Below are 23754 nucleotides of genomic sequence, written 5' to 3'. Positions count from 1 at the left end.
ACCACCTCAGCCGCGGCACTGCTACTCACGCGCGGACGTTGCAGCTTGCTATCGCCCTCGCATTCTTGGCCGTTTCTATTCTGGGGCGTGCAGCGGCCCCCGCAGCTCGTGCCCGCCCGCCCTGGGGACTCCTGATTCCTCAAGTCGCTCGAGTCGTTGGCCGTCCGCGAGGCCGAAACGCCGTCGGGACGCAGCTTCGAACCGTCCCCGAACGTCGCCGCCATGCTGGACCTCCACGTCTGGGGCCCCGCCTTTGGCCTCCCGTCCATCGACGCCGAGTGCCTCGCCATCATCGCGCACTTCCACCACTCGGGCCTCCCGAGCACCGCTTGGCGTTTGATACCGAGCAACGACCCGTCCATTTGCCCAGACCGTACGCCCAGCCTCCTTCTCCTCTTTCTCCTCCTCGTCTCCTCCTTCGTTCTGCCTTTCCCCTCACTTCCCCCTCCTGTCGTCGCCCCCTCACGTATGCTTCCGGCGCAAATGCAATCCGCCACCCCGGTCTTGACTCCCGCAACCCCAGCCCAAGCTAACCGCCATCGTGCGCCGCAGATCACCTCCCCGCCCTGTGCCATGATGGCGCCTGGTCGAGCGGCTATGACGAGATAGTCGGCTACCTGAAGTCCAAGTCACTCTTGCCGGACCTCAACACGGGCCTCGTTGAGGTCCAGCAGGACGAATGCTTCGCCTTCATGACATACCTGGACGCCCACGCGGCCCCCCTCGTCGACCTGTCACTCTACGCCTCGGCCGCCAACTGGGCCGCCACCACACGGCCCGCGTACAGCGCCTTGCTCTCGTTCCCGCTGACGTGGACGGTGCCGACGCTCATACGTGCCGAGGCTATCAAGCGCGTCGAGCACCTGGGGCTCGCCGAGCTGGACACGGACTTTGATCCCAATGCTGGACTTCACCTGAGCGCTGGGCGAGATGCCCTGCCCGAGACGTTCAGGAGGCATCTCCCTTTGACAAGAGCGAAAAAGACTGTCCGCGAGGAGATGACACCCGAACAGATAGTCGCCATCAGACTCTTGGGGCTCGCCGAAGATTGCCTCACGACGCTGGACAAGTTCATGAGTGAGGGCGGCAGCGACGAGAAGCACCCGCGCTTCTTCGACGAGACACAGGTTTCCACTCTCGACTGCCTGGCATATGGCTATCTTGCCCTCATGGTCAAGCCCCAGGTTCCACGGTCCTTTCTCCGAGACCTGTTGGAGACAAAAATGCCACGACTGGTCAAGTTTGTGGACGATATGCTGCCGAACGACTTGCCTTGGGCAGCACCTGAGGTCCCGTCGCTGCTCACGTCCAGCGCGCGTGTGCTGGACTCCGTCATCCGGCATACGCCCGGGGTGGGCGACCACTATGCCAACGAGATGCGGCAGCGCGCCGAAAAGGGCACCACCGGGATCGACCAGCGCGCCGTGGTGCTGTTCATGGCGCTGGCGGCCACCGGCGCGGCGCTGGGATACGGGTACCATGCGTACAAGACGTTGCAGCCGTTTGGTGCCAGGTCGCAGCTGTGGCGGGCGCAGAGAGGAACGTCCAAACTTAGCCAGTTTGGCGATCTGGGCTCTATGCTGAACAGCGCCATGGGCGTGTACGAGAGCCAACCGATGGGGTCGGCAGCGGCACAACCTGGCAATGGCCAGCTTGTAGAGGTAGATTCCGAGTTAGACTAGACGGAGGCCGTTGTACGAGTAGCACTCAAAAGTAAAGATACCCTTTCCTTCTCAATCAATATGCTTTCGCTTGCATTTATTTTTTGTGACCACATCTATGGCGGCGTGATGCTAGTGTTGTTACAAAAGACTTTATGGCAGAATGAACTCTTTGTCCATGGTCTGTCTTCTTATGACGAGCTCGCCCTATATCTGCTTGACCTCCTTGCCAGTCATCTCGGGCCGCTCCACCTCCCACTCGTCTCGCAAGACCGCAAATGTCAAGTCCGACACCAGGAGGCTCTGGCCCAGGCTCCACACCAGCGTGATGGCGTAGAAGAAGTTTGCGTTGCCGCTGCCGGCGTAGATCCACAGGTGGTAAAAGGCCGGGCCGAGGAACGTCGCGTACAGGATCGTGGCCGAGGCGACGTACGTGTAGCGCATGAGGGGCAGGACGTGGCCGTAGAGGGGCAGCATGGCGAGGAAGAGGCTGGTGTCGGAGATGGACGGGTAGGGCTTGAAGATGGCGAAGATGCCCAGCAGGAGCGTCAGCACGACGAGGGGCTGGGCGCGCAGGCGTATGGAGAGGCCGCCGACGTAGGCGGACAGGTGCAGCCAGAAGACGGCGAGGAAGAAGGCGCGGAACGAGTCGAACATCTCGATGAAGAAGTACCACCAGAGGCCGACGTTGGGCGTCAGGTCCGAGAGTGTGAGCTGGATGCCGTACGTGCGGGCGAGGAACTCCCACGAGTTGCCCGTCAGGGCAAACGACATGCCCAGCAGCACGCCGAGGCAGCCCGCCACCACGACGACGCACTTGGCGGCGAACCTGGCGATGCATGTCGCCCGGCGCTTCTCGGGCTGGCGGTCGAAGGCCAGCAGGACGAGCGGCGGCAGGAGGAGGAGCGGGTACATGGAGAGGTACGACGCGAACGACAGGGCGACCATGGCGTTGAAGGGGGAGCCGGAGATGGCCTTGGCGATGGCGTGGAGGATGGCGCATGTTGTGAAGACGCTTGTGGAGCGGCCGATGCAGGTCGCGATCGTGAAGGGGTTGAAGAGAAACCTGGGCATGTCCGTCAGTGCACGCGCGCAGACACACGCCGCCAGAGCTGGAGGCGAAGAAGAGGCAAACTCACGCCGCGGCCACGAGCAGTCCGGACGCGCGCTTAGCCCGTCGCGGGGATGTAAATAGTCTCGACTGTCCCGCCTCACCCGAATCTGCAATCCTCGCCAGCGCGTCCGCGCTCAGCAGGTCCACCGCAATGTAGAGCAGGGACGTGAATATAGGCCAGGCCTTGACGTCGGGGAGCAGCGAGAAGAGGGGGAGCAGCAGCGGCGCCTGGTGGTAGACGCCGCCATCGTACGGCCAGACGTTGTGGTTGTAGAGGAAGAGTCCTTCTTGCACTGGAAAGAATCACATCGGCGTCAGCATCTCCTTGTTTTCAAACAGCCGTCAAGAAAGGGAAAGGGCGTTGTCCGGGTGGCACGCGATGCGAGGCTTACAGCGCTTGAAGCTCGTGACAGGGGTCGAGATCTCGACGCGGCCAGTCAAGAGGTCTGGGAGTCCGGGGAAGGCAAGGGTCAGGACGAGTCGCAGCAGGGCGGCGCCCGCGTAGACGCCGGCTCTGCCTCGCAAGGTCATGGTGGTGGTCGCGGCCATGGCATCTCTCAGGCCATTGCGCAGCGGTGGGGGGGTTAAGTTGAGCGGGAGGAGGAGGAGAAGAAGGAGAGAGGTGGACGGACGCGCGCGAGCTCGAGACGGCCGAAGCACAGCTGGCGATGGGTCCGACGTGAGGGAGGTCGGAGCTGGAGGCCACTTGGCCATCCAGTCCGCGCCCGCCGGAGCCCGGGCCGACGCCTCCAGCTGGAGCCTCGCGGGGGGCTCAGCGCGTTCCTTCAGCGCGCTCTCCCCCAAGATCCATGAATGCAGGCCGCAATGTGGGCCTCCAGTGGACCCTGTCGCGCCCGCGGGCGGTGAGCCAACAGGCGTTGCAACTGCCCGCCGCTAGGCCGCTTGTGTCGGCCACGATCAGGCGGTGGACGACGGCATTAAAATTTCCGAAGCCCAGAGCCAAAGAAAAAAAGTCGAACTTCCGTCTCTGCTGCTGCCGCCGTCTGCCCCGCCGCCTGTCCTGCGACGAACAACCACCGACGACGACGACACATCAATTGCGGCGTCACCCAGGCACAGATCCGACACAATGCCGCGGATACAGAAGAAGGGCCAGGCCGGCGCGGCCAAGAACTACGTCACGCGCAACCAGGCCATCCGCAAGCTGCAGATCAGCCTACCCGACTTCCGCAAGCTGTGCATCTGGAAGGGCATCTACCCGCGCGAGCCCCGGAGCAAGAAGAAGGTCTCCAAGTCGTCGACCAGCTCCACGACCTTTTACTACGCCAAGGACATCCAATACCTGCTGCACGAGCCGCTGCTGCAAAAGTTCCGCGACCAAAAGGTCCTCGAGAAGAAGATCTCCCGCGCTCTCGGCCGCGGCGACGTCGGCGATGCGAAGCGACTCGAGGGCAACGCCGCCAGGCCCGACAAGACCGGCAAGCCGCTGTACACGCTCGACCATGTCATTCGTGAGCGCTACCCGACGTTTGTCGATGCGCTGCGCGACCTGGACGACTGCCTGTCCATGCTCTTCCTCTTTGCGAACCTGCCATCCACCTCCAGCGTCCCTGCCAAGATGATTGCGCGGTGCGAGCGCCTGTGCCTCGAGTTCCAACACTATCTCATCGTCTCCAAGGCCGTCACCAAGTCCTTCTTGTCTATCAAGGGCATCTACTACCAGGCCAACATTCAGGGCCAGGACATTCTCTGGCTGGTGCCGTACAAGTTCAACCAGCGGATCGTCGGCGACGTCGACTTCAGGATCATGGGTACCTTTGTCGAGTTCTACATGACGCTGCTTGGATTCGTCAACTTCCGACTCTACACGGCCATTGGCCTCAAGTACCCTCCCAAGTTCGACGCGGTCAAGGACGAGAACGCCGCCGAACTCGGTGCCTTCACCCTTGAGGGCAAGGCGCTCATGGGCGTCGAGGAGGCGAAGCAGCTCGAGGATGCGCCCCACAAGCCTGATCCCAAGGTCCAGGCCGCCGTGAACAAGGTCCTCAAGACCATCAAGGGCACTGAGGAGCCGACTGAAGTGAACGGCAACGAGGATGCCTCCGAGGAAGCCACCAACGAGGCCATTGACAAGTTCGAGCCGGCTGCGGAGGGTGGCGATGAGTTGCCCCAACCTGCGGCTGCCGGAGGCAGTGGAAACTCGCTTTTCGCCAACTGCACCTTTTACCTTTCCCGCGAAACCCCCCGACAACCCCTCGAGTTCCTTCTCAAGTCGTTTGGCTGCAAGCGCGTTGGGTGGGATGCCGTCCTTGGAGACGGCGCTTTCACAACCAACGAACTGGACCCCTCAATCACACATCAGATTGTCGATCGGCCCCCGATACAAGCCGTGGCCGACGAGGACGAGGACGCCGAGGACAACCAGACCTCACAGAAGCTTGCGGCGAACCGCCGTGTTCCTGGACGGACGTATGTCCAGCCCCAGTGGGTTTGGGACAGCGTCAACGACGAAGAGCTCAAGGAGCCGCACCTGTACGCCCCTGGCGCCTCGCTGCCACCCCACCTGAGTCCTTTCGTGAGGAAGGTGCAGGGCGCCTACGACCCTACGATGCCCCTCGAGGACCAGGAAACCGAGGCAGAGGCTCTGGAGGCTGCGGACGCCGATGCCGACGAGACCGCGGAGGGCATGGACGTTGCAGGGTCGGAAGACGGGGACGAAGAGGAGGGTGATGAGGATGACATGGACGGAGTCGAGGCCGAGGACGCTGATGAGGACGAGGATGAGGATGAAGCAGACGCCCGGCAGAAGGAGCTCGAGGCCGAGCTGACGGGCGCTTCGGTCAAGACACAGCCCAAGACCAAGGCCCAGGCCAAGGAGGACGCCAAGAAGGCGTTGAACAAGAAGGCTCGCGAAGAGGCGGAAGACCTGGAGCGGGCCAAGGGCATGCTGAGCAAGAAGAAGCGGAAGCTCTACGAGCAGATGATCTACACTAATAACAAGAAGAGCGCCGAGGACCAGAAGCTGCGGTCGAAGCGGAGAAAGCTGGAAAAGGAAAAGGGCAAGGGCAAGGCGTAAATTTTGGGCTAGTGTAAATACCATTTCATAGATCTAAATCCGGTTCAAACTCATTAAATGTCGAAAGTGATGGGCTCGAGTGGTGCGGCTTGTTGGTGTGGCGTTGGGTGTGTGTGTGATCACTGATGAAGCCTAAAGCGGACAAACTTTGACGTACACGCTCCAGTGACTTGCACCTTCATTCAACACTCACCAAACATCAACCCAGTCAGTCGCAACCACACTCCCGCCCTACAACGAAGTGAATTCACCCATCCGTGATATCCATCTCAAATATTGCCCAACGAATGAAGCCGTCCATCGCACACTGAGAATTTTTTTCATAACGGGCTCCGCGTCCGCGGGCCGCCGTCATGTCAACCATGGAGGAGGGCAAACGGCCCGCGAAATGGGACCTTGACAGCGACGAGATCGCGTCGGTCGCCTCCGAGGACCTCTACCAGAACCGGCCGAACCGCTGGACGGGGCCCAAGTCGTCGTGGCGCACGCTCACGGCGGAGGAGCGGCAGCTGTGGCGGTCGATGCGGCAGCTCGAGCACCAGGACCTGGGCGTGCATCTGTACGACGCCTTTGCGCTGAAGCGACAGGGCAGGGACCCGGCGACGGCGCGCATGCTCACGATACAGACGGTGGGTGTTTTCCCCCTTACTCTTCGCTGTCGCCAGTGCTTGCGTGTGCTTGGTGCGGCGCCGGTGTCGAGGAGGAGCGTGTGCTGACGGTAGAGATGTAGGAAGATGAAGAGGAGGCGGTATGGGCGCCGCCCAAGCAGTGGACCGCCTGGCCGCTCAGGGAAAAGAACGTCCCGCGGGAACATCTCGTCAAGCGCCAGGACGACGAAGACGAGCAGTTTACGATACGCCGTGACGAGACGAGGGACCTGCCGAGCGCGGATCTGCAGGACGAACTGGGCGCGGCGATTCTGCGGCTCGCAAAGGAGCGCTTCCGAAAGCGCAAGCGGTGGCAGCCGGTGCGGGCGTCGATAGAATCTACGGCTGCTCCGGGCACCATCAAGCGGGAGTTTGACGACGACGACGACGTTGAGGAGGAGCGAGAGGACGATGAGGGGGCGTCGATGCCCTCGTCGCCGCCCTTGCCGGTGAAGCACGAGTCTGGCGAGGAGAGCACGGATATGATGCAGCTCGACACTGATTTCTCGGGGCGGGGGGACGGATCCGGGCGCCGGCCGTCGAAGCGCTCCAAGTCGAAGAGAGTCACGGAAGAAAAGACGTACGAGCCCATGGTCTCGACAAACGACGAGCTGTCCTACGCGCTGCTCCAGCCCTCGGTGCGGCACATCCTCTCCCAGCTCGACAAGACGCTCGACATCCTGCACAACGCGCGCATCGCCGGCCTCTCCTACCTCTCTGACTCGCCCAGCGACTCCGACTCCGATTCGCAGGCAGCAGCGACAGCAGAGGGTGCCACGCCGCGGAAGCGCTCACGCGGCCGTCCCCGAAGCCTGCCCCGACCCGGCGGCGCTGCCAGCGATGACGGTGCTGGTGCCACGAAACCGCGGCCGAGCCGCCGCGGTCGCCCGCGCAAGGTGCACGTCCCGCGCGAAGGCGAGACCGAGGAAGAGATGCGCCGGCGCGTCGCCCGCGAGGGCCACAGGCGGCTGCCCTACACGCAGAGCGACCGCGATGCCGCGTTCGAGGAGTGGCTGCGACAGGGCGACGAGCGCATCCAGCGCCGCCGGAGCAAAAGCGTAGAAGCGGCAGCAGCAGCAGCAGCAGCAGCAGCCGGCGCCCAGTCCGACGCGCCGGACGATACGGATGCGCACCCCAGCAGCCAAGGGGGGGACTCCTCCTACAACGATGCTGCGCCGGGCCGCCCCCTCGACGACGAGGACAACATCGACCGTAAGCTCCGCCGCTGGGGCCTCCGCGACTGGAGCGACGTGGTCGGCGCGGCGGCGCTGGCCGGCTTCCCTGAGGATGTCATCAAGCGCACGGCGAGGCGCTGTGCGGACGTCTTCGGCGAGGGCATGGTCATCAGGAGGCTCGACGAGGCGCCCGCGTCGCGCGGCCCGGGCTTCCACACCACGGAATACCGCCCGGAGCGCATCCGTCTCTCCTCCACCGCCTCCTTATCGGCATCCTCCTCCGACGAGGAAGCGCGCCCTACGCTCCGCCAGCGCCGCCTCGCCTCCCTCGCCTCCTCTCCATCCACACCCGCCCACAGCCGCGGCCGCGCCCCGGGACGCTCCGCAACCCCCGCCCCGGCCTCCACCTCCGGCCGCCCTCCCTCATCATCCTCCGCACCGGCAGCAGCAGCAGCAGGCTCTCGCTCCCGCACGCGCAGCCGCTCCTCCGCAGGCCTGCTCTTCTGCCCCGTGTCGACGTGCGACCGCGCCGCCACGGGGTTCGCTCGCCGCGCCAACCTGCGTCGGCACATGCACCTCGTGCACCCGGAGGGCACCGGCACCGGCGTGGGCACGGAAGACGAGCGCGACAGCGAGGACGAGGCCGTGGGCGCGGTGCACGTCGACGGGTTCCTGCGCACGATACAGGTCGGTCGCGGGTGGCGCGCCGAGGACGTGGCGGAGCGCAAGAGGAAGGCGTTTTGGCGCGGACGGCCGGTCCGGAGCAGCGCGTCGAGGAGCCGTCCGCAGAGCAGCGACGACGTCGTCGACGATGACGGGGATGACGAGGCGGCAGACGACGAGTCCTCTTGATGGACGCATTGCGGGAACGCGGATACGCAGACATGGCAGTTCATAGTAGCAAGCATGTACAAAGCAGATCTGGCTTGATGGCCCAGTGATTCCCAGTGGAAGAAATATACAAATCTCCAACAATGCTCAAGGGTATCTCAAGTGCTCAATAACCCTGCAATATAATCCCAACAGCTTCCTGCTCCCCGCCCGTGAAGAGAAAAAAAGACGCCCAACCTCTGAGCCCCGAGTTCCCATGCCATGAGTACCGATAAACGCCGGCAAAACCTGCATCCGCCCAACACCAGCGCTTGCGAGCAGCTTCATGTTCAATACCAAATCAGTTTAGCCTCGGGCTCTTCCTCCTCGACATACCCTGCGCAAACACCTCCGTTGTCAGCGGGAGGTTCTCTCTCCCCTCGACAATCATGGATCCCCTCCTCCCTCTCCCAGGCCGCGTGCTCCTCTTCAGAATGGGCATGGTGTGGTCTGACTGCAGAGACATGGTGCTCATGCTAGGGTCAAAGCCAATCGCGCCCGTCGTTAGATTCGTCGTTACGTTGGGGTTCACCTCGCGCAAACTCATACTCAGCGGGTTCTTGTCCAAGCTGCTAGCGTTGGATGGGCGTCGCTGCGACAGCGGCGAGCTCATCTTCCGGTTCGGGTCCAGTTCGGGGAAGAGAATGCTGTCCTGGACCTCCTCTTCTTCTTCATGATCCTCCCCCAAGTCTGAAGGCTCCTCAAACTGCGAGAGACCGGCAACGGGCGATTCCGTCCGCGGCAAGGTCTTCGGATAAGTGTATAACACCTTTTGAGGAGTTTCGCCGGTGGGCTGGTACTCATGGAGAGACGTGGAGGTGATGCCGTCACGAAGATTGGAAAGAGGCTGGCAAAGCTGCGTCTGGAGTGGCTCCAGCCCATCCTGCAAGTCGGTCGTGTCGAGCTCCATTTCCTCGCCCAGGTTCTTGACGCGGTCAAACGTCGTCTTGAAGTGCGCCGCGATGTTACCAAACGACTGCTCGACGGTGTTTGACAGCGCCTGGACCGACTGTCCGTGCGATTCGTGATGGCTGGCGTTCTCCAACCGCGCTCGGGTGACAAAGTCGTCGAGGGCCTCCATTTGCGTGTCGAGGTGTTCGACCTGCTCGTCCACCACGCGGACCGTCTCGGCGTGCACAGAGCGGACAGAGTTCTGGATCGCCATGCTCTGCTCGCTCGTCGTTGTCCAATCGTCCTTGAGTCTGGTCTTGAGCTGGTCTCGCATCTTCTTAACCTCGTCCAGCAACTCGCCTTCCTTTTCATCCCACGAATCCATGCCTTGTCCATATTGTGTTGCTGCTGCCTCGAGCGATGTTGAGGACTCAGACACCGTCTTTTGGATCTGGGATGCCTTGTCGGCCATGCGCGCATCTTGCGACTCTGCCTGGGCGTTGATTAGGGCCGTGATCTGCGTCATCAGTCTTGAGCGGTCTTCGGTGGCTTGTCGTCGTTCCTCTTCCAAGGCCTCCTGGATTCGAGTAGAGATGCTTGCATTTTGTAGAACAATGGTGTTGAGCGCGCCTTGCAGCTGGCGTCGGAGATTATCTGTCTCGCTGCGCTGCGCCGTGACGTGTCTGACGAGATCTTCGAAAAGGGTTTTGAAGTCCTTGCCGAGGGAGCTATAGGACGTGTGCAGCTGACGAGTGTTAGCATGTGGCCCTCTGGCACGAGCTACCGACAGACTTACTGTGCTGTGAAAGTTGGTCATCTCTTGCAGGACATCTGCCGAGATCTTCTCCGCCGCATTCGAGATGGCATGCAGGCTCTCCCCCGTCTTTTCCTTGACATTGTCGCGAATGTCTTTAATCTCCTCCAGCACTTCGTCCATGTCGTCCTTGGATGCCTGCTTCCTCTCCAGCATGTCCTTTTTAGACTCGACAAACTCGTTGAGGTGTTTGTCCAAGAAGGCTTGCGTGGTAGACAGCTTTTGCAGCTCCTCTTCAACAAAGTCCTGCATCCGGTTCCGGACACTGGAAATGTGCTCGAGCTGCTCGTCTTGGAACTCTTGGACCCGCCGCTCGACCATCGACGTGACGTCGGCGACCTGGCTTTGTGACGTGCCCCAGGCGACGCGGTTCAGCGACTGCAGGTCCGATTTGCGCTTGTTCTTCGCATGGAGGCCGCCAACGTCATTCACAGTCTTGTTAAGCTTACTGATGAGCTCTCCGCCAATCTCGGTGAGTTTGCCTTCCGTCTCCTGGTGGGCCTTTCGCCGGCGCGTTTCCTCGGCCAGGGTCTTGCGCGTAGCCGACAGGACAATCTCGGTTTGTTCGAGCACGTCGCTGGCGTCGTTCAGCTGAGCCTTGGTCCCTTCGTGATCCTTCTTCAGTCCCATAAACGAGGTGGTGAGGGACAGCAGCTCGTGGGCCTTGTTGCGCAAATTCGTTTCCAGCGTTTCGATCTTGGCCGTCTGTTCCTCGACGACGATTCGCCGGGATTCGCTCTGGGCCGTCATTTCCTCAAAGGCATCGTTGGAGAGGTACACGCCGTTGCGCTGCCTCGTCGAGATGAGCTCGCTCTTGAGTTTTTCGATTTCGTTTGCAAACTCCATGAGAAGCATCTTTTTGTTGAGCATCGGGTTCATCTGGGGTTTGTTTTTGATGTTCTTTGCGCGGAACGCGTAGTCAAGCGTCGATATCGTCTCCTCGAGGTTGCTCTTAGCGGGCGATATCGTCGCGATGATGCACGTCTTGGTCCGGCCACCGAGCGAGTCCTGAAGTAGGCGGGTCAATTTCGACTCTCGGTAAGGGATGTGCGAGCTTCGGTCGACGAGTGCGTTGATGACGCGACCGAGGGTCAGAAGGGATTTGTTGATGAGCCCAGCCTCGGCCGCACGCTTGTTCTCCGCGCCGGATCGCTGGATATTCTCGCTACCCGCCAAGTCCACAAGGTTGAGCTTGCCGGCACTGACAAAGTCGTCCCCGCCGTTCTCGTTGGGCTTCTTGACGTAGACGGTGATGGTGAAAACCGTGTGGCTTCGCGAGCTGAGGTCGTTGCACTTTGTCGCCGCAACCTGGCGTTTCAAGCTGCCATCCTGAAGCACCTTGATACCCTCGGAGGCGTTTTTGATGTGCTTCTCCTCCATTCCCTGAATGATGGTGCCGGCATGGCCCTTGCGCGACACGTCATCGAAAATCTTGAGCTTGGCGCTTTCCTCGATAGACAACAAATCGCGCAGTTCCTCGTTGTACAGTTCGATAAAGGAGCATTTGACGCAGTTTTCTGAGTCGTCGATTTCAAGCTTGTTGAAGAGCTGTTGCAGCACGCGCGGAATGATGCCAGCTTCGTCGGAAAGCATGCCCAGCGTCTCCGTCATGTCGCCCGACATGGTGTACGTCTTTCCGGTGCCGGTCTGGCCGTATGCAAAGATGGTGCAGTTGTACCCGGCGAGCATCTAGAGCTGGTCAGCAACGGGAGCAGCGCGCGAGGGTTTCTCGCGTTTTACGCACCTCGTCCAGAATGGGCTTGACGGTATCGTCGAAAATCATGTTTTGGTCCGCCGCTTGGGAGAAGACGCGATCGAAGTTGTACGTCTTGTTGCTCAGCGCGTTGGCGCCCATGGACAGCCCAACCTGCTTGCCCTTGACCGCGTCTGTGCTGACGACGACGGTGCTGTTCTCCTTGACCTCGCGGCTGTTGCGCCCTCTGCAACGCACGACGACATTAATGTTTGTCTCCTCGCCTCCGGCCTCCGAGTCGAAATCTCGCTCCTTGCGCTTCATGCCCGATGAGGTCGAGACGGTATCGGCGGGCGACACGGCGCCGGAGCGGTCGGCCGCCGCGCCTCTGGGCACGCCCAGTGTCGACGACGCGTGTCGTATTGACGATGACCTGACGCCGCCGGGTCTGATGCTGGGTCGGCTCATGGCGGAGCTGCCGGCGCGCACGCTGGAGCCCATTGCCGACCGGCCCAGCTCCCGGTCGGAGCGCGTTTGTCGTCGGAAAGCCAGCGTGAACGCGCTGCTGGAGATCCCTCCAGCTGGTAAACACGAAAGCGCAGCGGTGATGGACGCGACGACGGTAGAGAATACAGGAGTAGAGAGGCGCGAAGCTGGGGTGGCTGGCCCGCGAGCAGATGGTTAGGGCTGAGAATGGTGGTGCGAGGTTGTATGCGAGCCAGGGCTGCGGTGTAATCCTTGAACATCCGGGAGGGGGTCCATGCGCCGCAGGTACACAAAAAGGTAAATACAGGTCATGCCTGCCGCGTTAGTGCGCGGTCGCAGCCACACCCGGCCCGAGGTCGCCCCGGCAACGCGTGTCCAGCCACAGTGTGGCTCACCTCCTGCACTCTCAGTTCGACCAAAACAGGTTTGACGGATCCCAAACGAGTCGAGGTGTTAACAAAATCCCCTGCTGGCAAAGACGGATGTGGAAGAAGTCCGGAGCCGTCGATGTGCGTTGTAGCGAATCGCTAAGATTCCTGCTTCCCACTCGGGTCGCCCTTACGTGACGCGCCTCACGACACCAACATACCCGGGACTTGAGATATGTCACCAGCTTTATTGTTTCTTGCTGAAATACGTTGAACCATCAGTGGCAGATATTCGATACCTATTGCACGACGAGTATTTGGATGGAATTTGATCCCCTGTAGGTGCTCTCGAGAGCCGCAGTCACGTAGAGTTGTCAAGGACAATTATCACACCAATCCACATATATATGAGCTTTCCATGCCATGTATGTACGTACAAAACCGGGCAACCATCCCATACGGGTTGCCAAAAACGCCTGCTCCATGCTGAAAATCTTTTTTGATGCAGATGCTTAAAATGCAATTCTTGTCCATCTCGCTTCTTAGTTGCCAACCTTCTTCTCCTCGTCGGCAGGCGGCGCCTGGTTCTCGTTGCGGCGCTTCAGAGACTCCAGTCCCGTCTTGTGCTCCGTGTGCGTCTGGCTCAGCGCCTTCTGCTTGATGCCGAAGCTGATCAAGAGTCCAATGAATGCGGTGCAGCAGTAAAGCACATACATGTACTTGATGGCGTTCCAGTACGCCTCCTCGACCGGCGTCTTCAACGCGTCGGGCAGAGACCGAACAATGTCGACGCTTCCTGCGGCGCTTTGAGAGCCAAAGAGATCAGCGAGCCGCTGGCCAACCACAGGCACCAGCGACTGGTGCTGCTGCCTCATTCTGTTGTTGAAGATGGCGCCGCCCACGACGACCGAGATGGAGGTGCCAATCTGACGGGTGAAGCCGAAGGACGATGTCGCGACGGCGATCTCACGAGGCTCAACGCTCCTCTGGATGGCCAGCAATGGCGATTGAAAGTTCGGGCCGACGCCGCAGCCGGCGATGATCTGGAAGATGATGATCTTGGCCCAGTTCTTGTCCGATCCGAGGTCGATGAAGAGGCCGAACCCCAGTGTCATAATCAACAACCCTGCCTGAATGGGAATCTTGTAATTGCCCGTTCGCTTGATAACTATGCCAATGAGCGCAGAAGTAATCGATAGCGACAAGACAAACGGCAGCAGATAGACGCCGGAGAGCAGAGAATTGGCTGCAAGAACCGACTGGAAGTAGAGGGGCAGCCAGTAGCTGCCACCCATGAAGGTGAAGGCGTGCATAAAAGACACGCAGTATGCCGCAATGCTGGAGCGATGTTGGAAGAGAGAAGGTGGCATGAGCGGGTACTTTGCGATTCGGCCCTCGTACACGGCAAAGAGGCCGATGGTGACGGCGCCGAAGACGATGAGGCAGATGACGGTTGCCGAGGCCCACGGGTGCGTGTTGCCGCCGAACTCGAGACCGAGGAGGAGCATCAGCGTGCCACCGACGATGAGCAAGCTGCCGATCCAGTCGATGGCCCGGAGGCCCTGGACCAAGGGGGTCCGCGGGTTGTGCAGCTTGAGGACGAAGATGATTACGGCGAGGGCGACACCGCCAACCGGGAGGTTGATGTAGAAGCACCATCGCCAGGAGACCCTGGACGTGAAAGCGCCCCCCAGAAGCGGGCCGACGGCAGAGGCAATGGCCCAGACAGCTGCGAGATGACAGTCAGTGCATGGTGGCAAGGAAGAGAGAGCCATGTAAGTGGGAACTCACCTCCAAGCAGACCCAGGTATTTGGCACGGCGTCGCTGCGAGAACAGATCGGAAACGGCAATGTTGGGAAGCGATATTAAGCCACCCGCACCAACGCCCTGGATGGCACGGGCAGCGATGAGCATGCCCATGTTGACGCTGGCACCGCAGATTGCGGAGCCAACCAGGAAGACGACGGCAGCGCAGATGAGAATCGTCTTGCGGCCAAAGATATCCGAGACCTTGCCCCACATGGGGACGAAGGCGGCGTTGCCCAAGAGGTAGGAACTACCGATCCACACGTAGCCGGCGCTGGACTTGAGCTCAGAAGAAATGGTCGGTACGGCCGTGGTGATGATGGTCATGTCCAGGGCGGCGAGGAACAGGCTGATGGCGAGGGCGAGCATCACAATCGTGGTTTCCGCTTTCGTGCGCTGAGCCTCGGGTTCTGCCGGTGCAGCTGGGGAGGTTTGCTTGTCTGGCGCAGGCGGATCGGCGGCCGTGGTGACGGCGCCGTCGACGGACGCCGGTGAGGCGACGGTGCCTGAAGCCTCGGAGCCGACTTTTTCGTCCCCGGAGGCATGGTGATGGGCGTCTTTTTCGTCGAGCACGGTGTCGCGATCCTGGTTGAGCGTGCCGTCGGAGCTGGCGCGCCCTTCTGTAACGGACGGTATGTGAGGCATGGCTCACTCACTGCTGGTGTGGCGGCGTGGCGTCGCCGTTTTTTTTGTGTCTCTCTTTGTCCGTTTGCTTGTTCCAGCAGCGCCCACGCGAGACTTGACTGAGACCCCCTCTCTCTCGCTCTCTCCCAGGAAACGAACAAACAAGCCCCCGGGGTTGGTTGTCTCAGACAAAGAATTTCGACAAAGAACTTCTTCAACGTCTTCTGGGGGAACAAAGAAGCGAGTTGTGAGAGGAAACAGAAAGCCTGATGACGATGACAGCTCGATTCCTCCGTGCGGCGAGGTTGAAGAAGAGGGGGACTGGTCGACTTTTTATTAAGCAGCCGTCGCTTGCGAACAAGGAACCATGTTCTTCACGGCAAGGCGTGCCGTCGACCAGACCAAACTACATCCGAGTGGGTCTCGGGGGGCCAGAGGCAGAGAGCGGCAAAGGCAGAGCAGAGGCACGGACAGAGAGGGCGCCCACTCTTCTTCACGCCTCTGTGCCACCCCCCGTGGACAGGATGGATGGGCTTGCTGGGCGGTTGCCGCTTTCAGCATAAAGCCCACCCAACGGACGGAGCACCAGACCCGCACCGCACCGCCCTGCTGCCACCAGCAGCCAGCGCCGCAGCGGAATCCGAGCCATGCCGGCATCCCACGAGCGCCGATGGCCGACTCCCATCCCCTTCCATGCATGACTCCTCGTGGCATGAGGTGGTGGGCGTTCCCCCCAGCGCCGTCTGGTGACAATCCCACGACGACAATGGCGGCCACCCCCTCCACCTCCAGTCGGGGCTTTTTAGCACCAAAGCCAGCCAGCACCCAGTTGCTTTCTTTCCCACACACGCAGGTTGCGCCGCCGCCGCGCATCGCACAGAGTCCGCTCTCTCTCTGCAGTGATTTTCTTTCCAATTACAAAGCAAGGTGCCTGCATATAAGCGTCATTCAAAAGTATTACAGGCGCCCCCGTTGAGTTTGAGCAACGGCGCGGCCCGCTTTTAAACCGCATCGGGCAATCGGCGAGCACGACGGGCAAACGGCAGAGCAAACGAACGGCAGGCGCGACGCAGACGTGCAGCGGCAGGTGCGATGCGCTGCGCTGCGTCCATGGCCCCTTCCACCTCCTCCGCGGTTGGGCAGGCAGGCAGGAAGGCCAAAAGCCGAGCCGCGAGCCGGTGGGAACCTCAAGGGGGTCCATGTCTGAAGTACGTAGAGTACCTACTGTACAGTACCGCACTAGACAACAAAGGGGACGGTAAAGGAAAAAAAAAAAACGAAACGGCGACGACGACATATGCGCGTCGTCAGCAGAGATGCCCCGTCGGGTTGATTGACCAGACGGGAGGAGGCTGACAAACGCGAACGCGAGCGTCTCCATCCCCCCAGCGCATCGCATGCCATGGCTTTCGCGGCTGCATGAGACAACGGTTGTGGCGGTGTGGGGGGTTGATGAGGCCGGCCCCATAGGAACGCCCCTGGGCTCGCAGCTCGGTGCGTGCCCGGCGGGATGGACGCCCATGTCCCATGTCCTCCACCTTGTCTGATGTTTGGGAATCTCATGTCCGGTGGGGCCTGGAAAGTGAAGGCGAAAAGTGAAAGTTCGAGGTGGGGCCGCCCGCCTCGGCCGAGGCCGGGCTTAACTGGCGTCTTAACCCCAGCATTTCCAACCATTCATCCCTCCATCCAGCATCCCAGTCAGCCACCTCTCGCTGTCAGAGAACGAACGAACGAACCCCAAGCTTCCCATCGTCGTCGTCTTTTTCCAGATCCCTGCCCGCTGCGGCCACAGCCAGTGGCCCCTTCGGGGCGTCGCCTGGTCGCACAACCGCCAGCCATGCGCGAGTCCGACGAGCTCGGACGTCAGCAACGGGGCCACGACGAGCCGCGCCCGGCGATGACGACTGCAAGTAACTCGGTACATAAGGTACTACTGCCCTGCTCGGCCCTGTGTCCGTTCCTCCTCGCCTCGAGCTCGGATATACGGCGCGACGGCAGTCGGTCCCTCCTGGCAGGCAGGCATCTTGTACGACTGACAGACACAATGTACGACGATGCACGCAACTGACTGACTCACACACGGCTTACATGGCGTCAGCAGCGTCGTAACCGCACGCTCGTCCCTCGATCAGTGAGAAACATGCTTTACATTGCCGCATGTACGCGCAGTCCAGTACGATATGTATGTATGTATGTACTTGGGGCACTACCGTTACCGTGCAAAAATGGCACACCCGCGAGCCCCATCTCGGCAGCTAGCAAGTTGGCCCGGCTCTCCCATCGACCTGACATCCCCCCCCTCCTCCACCTGCGAGACACACCCAGTCGCCCGTGCTGCTCCTGCTGCCGCTGCCGTGCAACGGCAAACGTGCTCACTGGCCAACGGGACGAGGCAGCATCGGCCCATGACTCCCGGCGCCGCCCTGCAGTTGGGTCGAGCACTGCCGGGCGGTGCTTGCTTGCTTGCTTGCTGCCCGTGACGTCGGGTTTCTGTACGAGAGCCCGATGGGGGACGCTGTTGTGTGTACTACGGTTTCAGTACTTTGCCGAGTTGTGACTGTAACAAGTGTGCTTCCAAATTGGGGTTGCTTCTGGTTCGACGAGTCTCTTTTCGAACATCGCCAAGCGCACAATCGGGTAACCCGAGTGGGCGTGGGAGCGTGCCCGCACCACCGACCGGAATGGCTGCGCGAAGCCGATTCCGCGCCATCGTGAAGTCGTCCTTTACCCCCTCCCGGTGATGCTCAAGAACCCTCAGCCCGCGCGGCAAGATCCCGCGCATACCTACGTGCTGTGCCTGTCGTACGAGCCGCCCGCCTTTTCTCCACGGGCCTGGTTCAGCCGCAGCCTGCGACCGCGGAACGATTCAGCCACGCAAGGTTTTGCCCGCCGCCGCAGGCGCCGCCATCGCCGCCCTCTGGTCCGTGTCGTGTGCCCCAGACCTGCCGCAGAAGCCCGTTGAAGGTCTGGGGGTCTCAGGTGGTTTGTTGGCCGGTGCGGCCGCCGGGACGCCATTCACTACGTATTGCCCCCAGTGCCGCCGCACGTGCATACAATACCTGCACCGCGCGCGCGGTAGAGACGCTCGGTAAGTGGGCGATGAACCTCCGCCATTCCGAGCGCTGTCTCGGGCGCCTTCCGCCTGCACGACGGTGAAGTGGTCATTGCTTTCGAGAGCGGGTGGCGTCTGAGACTCGGCACTCCGCTCGACAATGGTGCATGTCTTTCGCATGAAAGACGTTCGCTGGCGTCTCGAAATTCGTGTATAGCTACACCTGCAGATCAGATGTGGTCCTGACTGCACGAACACCCTCCCTGTCCCGAAGAAGTGTCTTGGCCTGGTATTGGCAGTATAAGTGAAGCAAGGGAACCAGAGCCCAGTGGGGCTTCTTCGATCCATGGCTTTTGCCCAGTGCCACTTTTCAAATCTCGTCAACTCGCTTCATGCTACGACTGTGGGGCCTCTGGCGAGACGACTCGTACTACTCCAGCGTCATCGTTCAGTCATGCCCTGTCTCGGAGGTCGCCGGTCAGTCAGTTGTACTTTGTGCTTGTTCGTCAAAGAAACAGACATGGGGCGAACCATGACGAATGTCAGTTCTCTTTTTCCCGCATGTCTCCCATGTTCGCTTCCTCTATGCAGTACTCCTCTTTCTGGTTCGTGGGCACGTTTGACGTGAGCAAGAGTCCAAGCCCCTGCGCATGATGCCATCGGGCGGGCTCAGCGATTTCCCACTGACTCGTGCGAATGCTACGGTACCATGGTACCGCGGTGAGATTACAGTACCTGCAGTACTGCACAGTTCAGTTCAGTGCAGTAGAAAAGCCAGCAACTACATCTTACCTCTGATCCTCCTGCGGCATGCGATGGATGCACGCTACCTGCGCTCGTGTCCAGCACGGGCCAAGGCTGCGGTGGGCTGCGGCAGGCGCCTGCACCTCGTTGCAGCCGTCAGACTGTGCGTCTTCTGTCGCATGACGATCCGCGCCGTCGAGGCCGTCCCCTGGCACCAGGGCTTGCCGGATGAGCAGTTACACACGACGTTCAGTCGATGCTATGCGGTCTGGGCAGCACGTGCGGTGGCACAGAGCGCGTGCATGGGGCGCGCATGGAACAAACACCTCCTTCTGTCGCGATTGTAACGCTATTGCACGTCGTGCGTACAGTACAGTACCACACCCTCTGCGCTCAATGCAGGCAACACCTCAATATCGACAGCACACCACCTTCCACGGCAGCTGCCGTCGGGACTATAAACTCCCTGTGGCGCTTCTGCAGACCATGAAAGATCCCAGGCAGAGAAGCGTTGGGAGCGTTGAAGAGGGGGACTGTACCGCGCGCACGGCAGACGATATGTGATGATGACCTTGCAGTTTGCTAGCGGCAGGTCCGGCATTGGGCCCCTTCCCTGCACGCCCATGACTCTGCCGCCGCCTGGTGGTGCCGTGACAATACATGTAGATGCTAGGGCGGGGTGCGAAGGCATTATTCGGTATGACCTGGGTATGGGGGAACTGCAGAGCCGGATGTGTCGATCTACAAGAGAAGGTCTGCATCATCGCCCGACATACTACTCTTGGCACGCGTAACCGCCGTGTCGTTTCGCCGGTTCTCGGGAAATGCCGTGTTTCGATGTCTGGGAAGCTTGCCGTGAACCGCACCGTGCATGCTGGGTCGCCTTTCCTTCCCATCACACCCATCGTGCCGCCATCGCCTCTCGTGCCTCTCATAAGCCTGTGACTCTCGTGTCCACGGTGTCTGCGCCGTCGTTCGTGCCTAGTGCCTACTACGTGCTTGGCCATGAGAGTCAAAATGGTCCGTTCTGAAGCGACTTTCCCAGTGCCCAGAATCTCCCTGCAATCATTATGCTTCCATGATCCCCCAGAGCAGCCTGAGGCCCCTCCAGTCCTGTGCGTCTTCTGCCTGTCCTGTCAGCTAGGCAAAGCGTTGTCACAATAGCGACGAGTCACACAGTGCACGAAGCCCTTAGGTACAAGTTGCAACACGATGGCCCTACACATCGGCAGTTGTCTATAAGATCTATAAGGGAGGGCGGCATAACTGCAGGCGAATTACACCGCCATCCAATCTGCTTGTCGACGCAAACCCTACTAGTGCTTGCGGCCCGCGACCGCTCAGTCAGTACCTACACGGGTGGCCCCGGCCCTCCGGAGGATATACCCCGTTAGCTCCCGTATTGTGGGGCTCTCCGGCCCCGGATCGGCGCTGAGACGGCGACGCTCGGGGGGTACATCGCCCGAACCGTCCCGAGATGGCACATCTTACAGCGACAACCCTTGATACTAATGGGGGCGCACGGGTTCCGGGGTTAAAGCTGGCATGTGCGGAACATTAGATCGGTATAAATTGCCAACCTCAATTCAGTAATTAGATACAAAATGCAAGAGTCTTTCGTTGCCCAAATTCACTGGGGACCTTGTGCCCGGTCATCAGTTAGTTATGCACATGTGCACTGCGACAGGTGATGACGCCTCGGATGAGCCGTGGTGCGTCGTGAAGGCCCTCCGGGGGCAATCAGGGTTGTCCGACGACATCCTCAAGGCCGTCGTGTGACGATTCGACGAAGAAGATGAACCTGTGTGATGGGCCGCCGTGGAGGTCCTACAGGAGCAGACGAGCTAGTCCGATGGCATTCTTGTGGCCGTTGTACAACGCGTGCTCATGGCAACGGAGCCATTCATCTCTAACTACATCGGCCTGGCGCCCCCGCCCGGCAGCGGTCCTCATCGTTACTGTTTCTTCCTATAGATGAGCAACTGGTCCCGCATGCGCTTCAGCCTAGACGACTGGGAGAAAAGAACCCTGGTCTGAGTAAGAACATCGCGGCCAACTGCTAGAGAAGCAATTGATCAAGACTTGGGAAGAAGCGGCGGTGAGCTAAGACGGGCCTGGTTGGGGGACAGCAGAAAACAGGTGATACCCCAGTGCATGCCCCCGCCAGCGACGCATTAATGGTATATCACCCTGACATTTGCAACATGGGGCTGCCTGTTTGCCTCAGTAATAGTAAATGAAATACGCAAAATGTCATGCGTGTCCAAAGCATCTTGTAGCCCATGAATCACCAGTCAATGCCGCCATCCTGAGTCTGGTTGCCGCCTGTGACGGGAGATCCAAACCTTCAACCACGATGCAACCATATATCAAAGAGCGGACGTTGATAGGCAGGCGATTTATAGTGGCATCGTCGCCGACTTTCAGTTATGCAAGCCTTGCCTAGAGCTGGGCCTCGAAAAGTCGTCTCACAATCGAAGTTCCGGCTCTCAAGATGGCCGCAGCGGCACGCGGAGAGTGGTCAAGCCAATGTTAACTAGCTATAAAGACGTTGCAAGACAGCTCTTAGTCGCGTTAAGGCACATGTCCCTAGCTTTTGGCCAACTCGTCTATTAGCAGTGCAGATGAGTGTACTGCAATACTGTACTTAGGAACCCAGAATATATTCCATCTTGGCAGCTAAGTTCATGCCTCAGTGAGGACGAAATTTTCCTTATCAGCCGCCGCGAGCGTAACATTCACATAGATTGGGCGCCTCAGATTGGTTGCACCTGGATCGCGAATTGACTCAGCTGGGCTCTGTCTCAACCAATCCGGCCGTGATGTCTCAAAAGCGCTGGCTGGATATACGGCGGCGTTTGAGTGACGCCACACCCAACCCCCCGCTGCGCTCATCTGCGGCTGTCGCGATCTCTCAGAGTTTGTGAAGGGCGAGGCCCGTTTCCGACCCTCCACAATCCGATGCGGACGCCGAAGGGATCACAGAAGGACCTCATGCCCGTACGAAAGCAGGAACACATCCTCATACGGTGTGTGACCACATATGTCGAATTGACAAGGTCGCGACTCAGTGGCTTGCATCACATGCTCTGGCACGACGAGCAAAACTTGCAAAGCGACGGAAACTTACGTATGTTCATTAAGTCCAGTAAACGAGCATTCCATTTCTCCGGATCTCCGATGCCAGTAGGATAACTCTGTAGGCTCAGACCAGCGTTGGTATCGGTCAGAAACTATGAAGTTCAGTCCTGGACCTGGTAGGACCACCCAATTTTGGTCCAGAAGTCTCGTGATATATAGAACACCATGCGATTGGGGGCACGCACGAACGTTCCGATATAATCCCATCCAGATGTAGCTGCCATGAAGCTCTGTCGCAAAACACGAGTTGGTTATTGCCTACACTTCTGCAGAATGCAAGCATAGCTGAAACCCAGCCAAAAGTAGCTACGTGATTTGCAGAGGGCCCTAATCAGTGGCTGGATTCAGGTAGATAGAGCTTGTAACTTAACCTTAAATGCCATGCATTCCAGAATCGCCTGGAAGCAGCATCACCTGCCAGCTCCTAAAGAGATGTCCTACCTAAGTGTGTCAGCTGAATGCCCCCGACGCCACCTGGATGATACCGGAAGCTAAAGCCTGATCTCTTCGTTCCACGCTGAATCCTGAGAAGTACTATCCACCTTACCTATCCCACGTCTCCTCCTGCAACTCGGACGTAGACCAAGGTATTAACGTTGAACCGTTATTATCTCATTGGTATAGTCCTGTCTGAAGCTTTATAATGAGCAATAGACAGTGCTAGCTCCTATTACTCTCGACAGAGAGAGCCTCTAACGCGTCATTCAAAAGCATTCCCTTTTGCTGGAACCGTTGCAGCTCCTGCACAGCGACGTTGCTGTATCGCCCCGATTTATTCATTCAGAGCCTACCCAAGAACTCACAAGTACTATACGTTACTCCATCAGCCACGTTGTTTACCATGCCATCGCGAGCCAGCCCTCCCCGAAAGGCAAACTTGACGCCTGACTATGAGGCCAGGCTCCTGCTCAACCCAGAAGTAGTGCTCAACACCGACTACGAGCTAAACAGAGATGTTCTGCTAGCCTTTGGTATTACTAAGTCCATTTCGATGAATGTTCAATTTTTCGATACCGACTCAAAGGACATCTCTGCTGCCGACTGGAGCATCCGCGTCCGCAAGAGGGAGGACAAGAGCGACCTCGAGCTGACGTATAAGAAACGTTACAATATCGCCAGTGGCGACGTTGATGCAGCGCTCGCAGTGGCCAGCATCGATGGTTTCGATGCTGATGACACAAAATATGAGGCGCAAGTCGAATGGGGCCTCACGACTCGGGTTCTGTCCATCAGCCGCGACAAAGAAGCGCGGAGTCCAACTAATGGGGCGGACCTGCCGAATGCAACGGACTCTCGGAAAATGCTCATCGACGAAGCGCCTGGTAAGTTTGACGATTGGAGACGGAAGAAATGGGGCACAGCCGCGTTGAATAGGTCGCGGCCTTACGGGCCGGTGTTTGCCAGGCGCTGGATTGGCGCATGGGGCGACCTGAAGCTATACGTCGAGGTCTGGCCAATCCGCACTGACTCGGACGGGAAAATGATACATATCGTTGAGGCATCTTTCAAGACGAGCAGCCGTCAAACGGCTGAGACTGAACACTCCAAGCTCGCCACCTATCTGGAGGACAAGAAGTGGCTTCTCGCACAGGACGCACAAAAGACACAGCTCATTTTGGAGAACTACTAG

The 23754-nt window shown here is 59.6% G+C and overlaps 7 protein-coding genes across 7 annotated transcripts; 4 read left to right on the top strand and 3 right to left on the bottom strand.

Moving 5' to 3' along the window:
- Nucleotides 1–222: 222 nt before the first annotated feature.
- Nucleotides 223–1682, top strand: PLICBS_004405 (uncharacterized protein; the record flags this gene model as incomplete). Its single annotated transcript, XM_018326860.2, has 2 exons — nucleotides 223–373; nucleotides 553–1682. The coding sequence occupies 2 exons, from the start codon at nucleotides 223–225 to the stop codon at nucleotides 1680–1682; spliced, it is 1281 nt and encodes a 426-aa protein (XP_018174322.2).
- A 186-nt stretch (nucleotides 1683–1868) lies between these two features.
- PLICBS_004404 (uncharacterized protein) lies at nucleotides 1869–3306 on the bottom strand (the record flags this gene model as incomplete). The annotated part of the gene is made up of 3 exons (XM_065600509.1): nucleotides 1869–2727; nucleotides 2801–3068; nucleotides 3168–3306. The coding sequence occupies 3 exons, from the start codon at nucleotides 3304–3306 to the stop codon at nucleotides 1869–1871; spliced, it is 1266 nt and encodes a 421-aa protein (XP_065456581.1).
- Nucleotides 3307–3865: 559 nt separating this feature from the next.
- PLICBS_004403 (mRNA-binding ribosome synthesis protein nop7) lies at nucleotides 3866–5812 on the top strand (the record flags this gene model as incomplete). The annotated part of the gene is made up of 1 exon (XM_018326862.2): nucleotides 3866–5812. One exon carries the CDS (start codon nucleotides 3866–3868, stop codon nucleotides 5810–5812), a length of 1947 nt encoding a protein of 648 aa, XP_018174324.2.
- Nucleotides 5813–6165: 353 nt separating this feature from the next.
- PLICBS_004402 (uncharacterized protein) lies at nucleotides 6166–8486 on the top strand (the record flags this gene model as incomplete). Its single annotated transcript, XM_018326863.2, has 2 exons — nucleotides 6166–6441; nucleotides 6543–8486. 2 exons carry the CDS (start codon nucleotides 6166–6168, stop codon nucleotides 8484–8486), a joined length of 2220 nt encoding a protein of 739 aa, XP_018174325.2.
- Nucleotides 8487–8805: 319 nt separating this feature from the next.
- Nucleotides 8806–12403, bottom strand: PLICBS_004401 (kinesin motor protein cin8; the record flags this gene model as incomplete). The annotated part of the gene is made up of 3 exons (XM_018326864.2): nucleotides 8806–10140; nucleotides 10192–11898; nucleotides 11954–12403. 3 exons carry the CDS (start codon nucleotides 12401–12403, stop codon nucleotides 8806–8808), a joined length of 3492 nt encoding a protein of 1163 aa, XP_018174326.2.
- Nucleotides 12404–13298: 895 nt separating this feature from the next.
- PLICBS_004400 (uncharacterized protein) lies at nucleotides 13299–15208 on the bottom strand (the record flags this gene model as incomplete). The annotated part of the gene is made up of 2 exons (XM_018326865.2): nucleotides 13299–14485; nucleotides 14548–15208. The coding sequence occupies 2 exons, from the start codon at nucleotides 15206–15208 to the stop codon at nucleotides 13299–13301; spliced, it is 1848 nt and encodes a 615-aa protein (XP_018174327.2).
- Nucleotides 15209–22965: 7757 nt separating this feature from the next.
- Nucleotides 22966–23754, top strand: PLICBS_004399 (uncharacterized protein; the record flags this gene model as incomplete). Its single annotated transcript, XM_018326866.1, has 1 exon — nucleotides 22966–23754. The coding sequence occupies one exon, from the start codon at nucleotides 22966–22968 to the stop codon at nucleotides 23752–23754; it is 789 nt and encodes a 262-aa protein (XP_018174328.1).

The sequence above is a fragment of the Purpureocillium lilacinum genome (assembly GCF_023168085.1).
Source record: "Purpureocillium lilacinum CBS 284.36 DNA, scaffold_3, whole genome shotgun sequence".
Lineage (NCBI taxonomy): Eukaryota > Fungi > Ascomycota > Sordariomycetes > Hypocreales > Ophiocordycipitaceae > Purpureocillium > Purpureocillium lilacinum.
The sequence above is the reverse complement of the archived record's forward strand: the minus strand, read 5'-3'. Positions and strand labels throughout refer to the sequence as shown.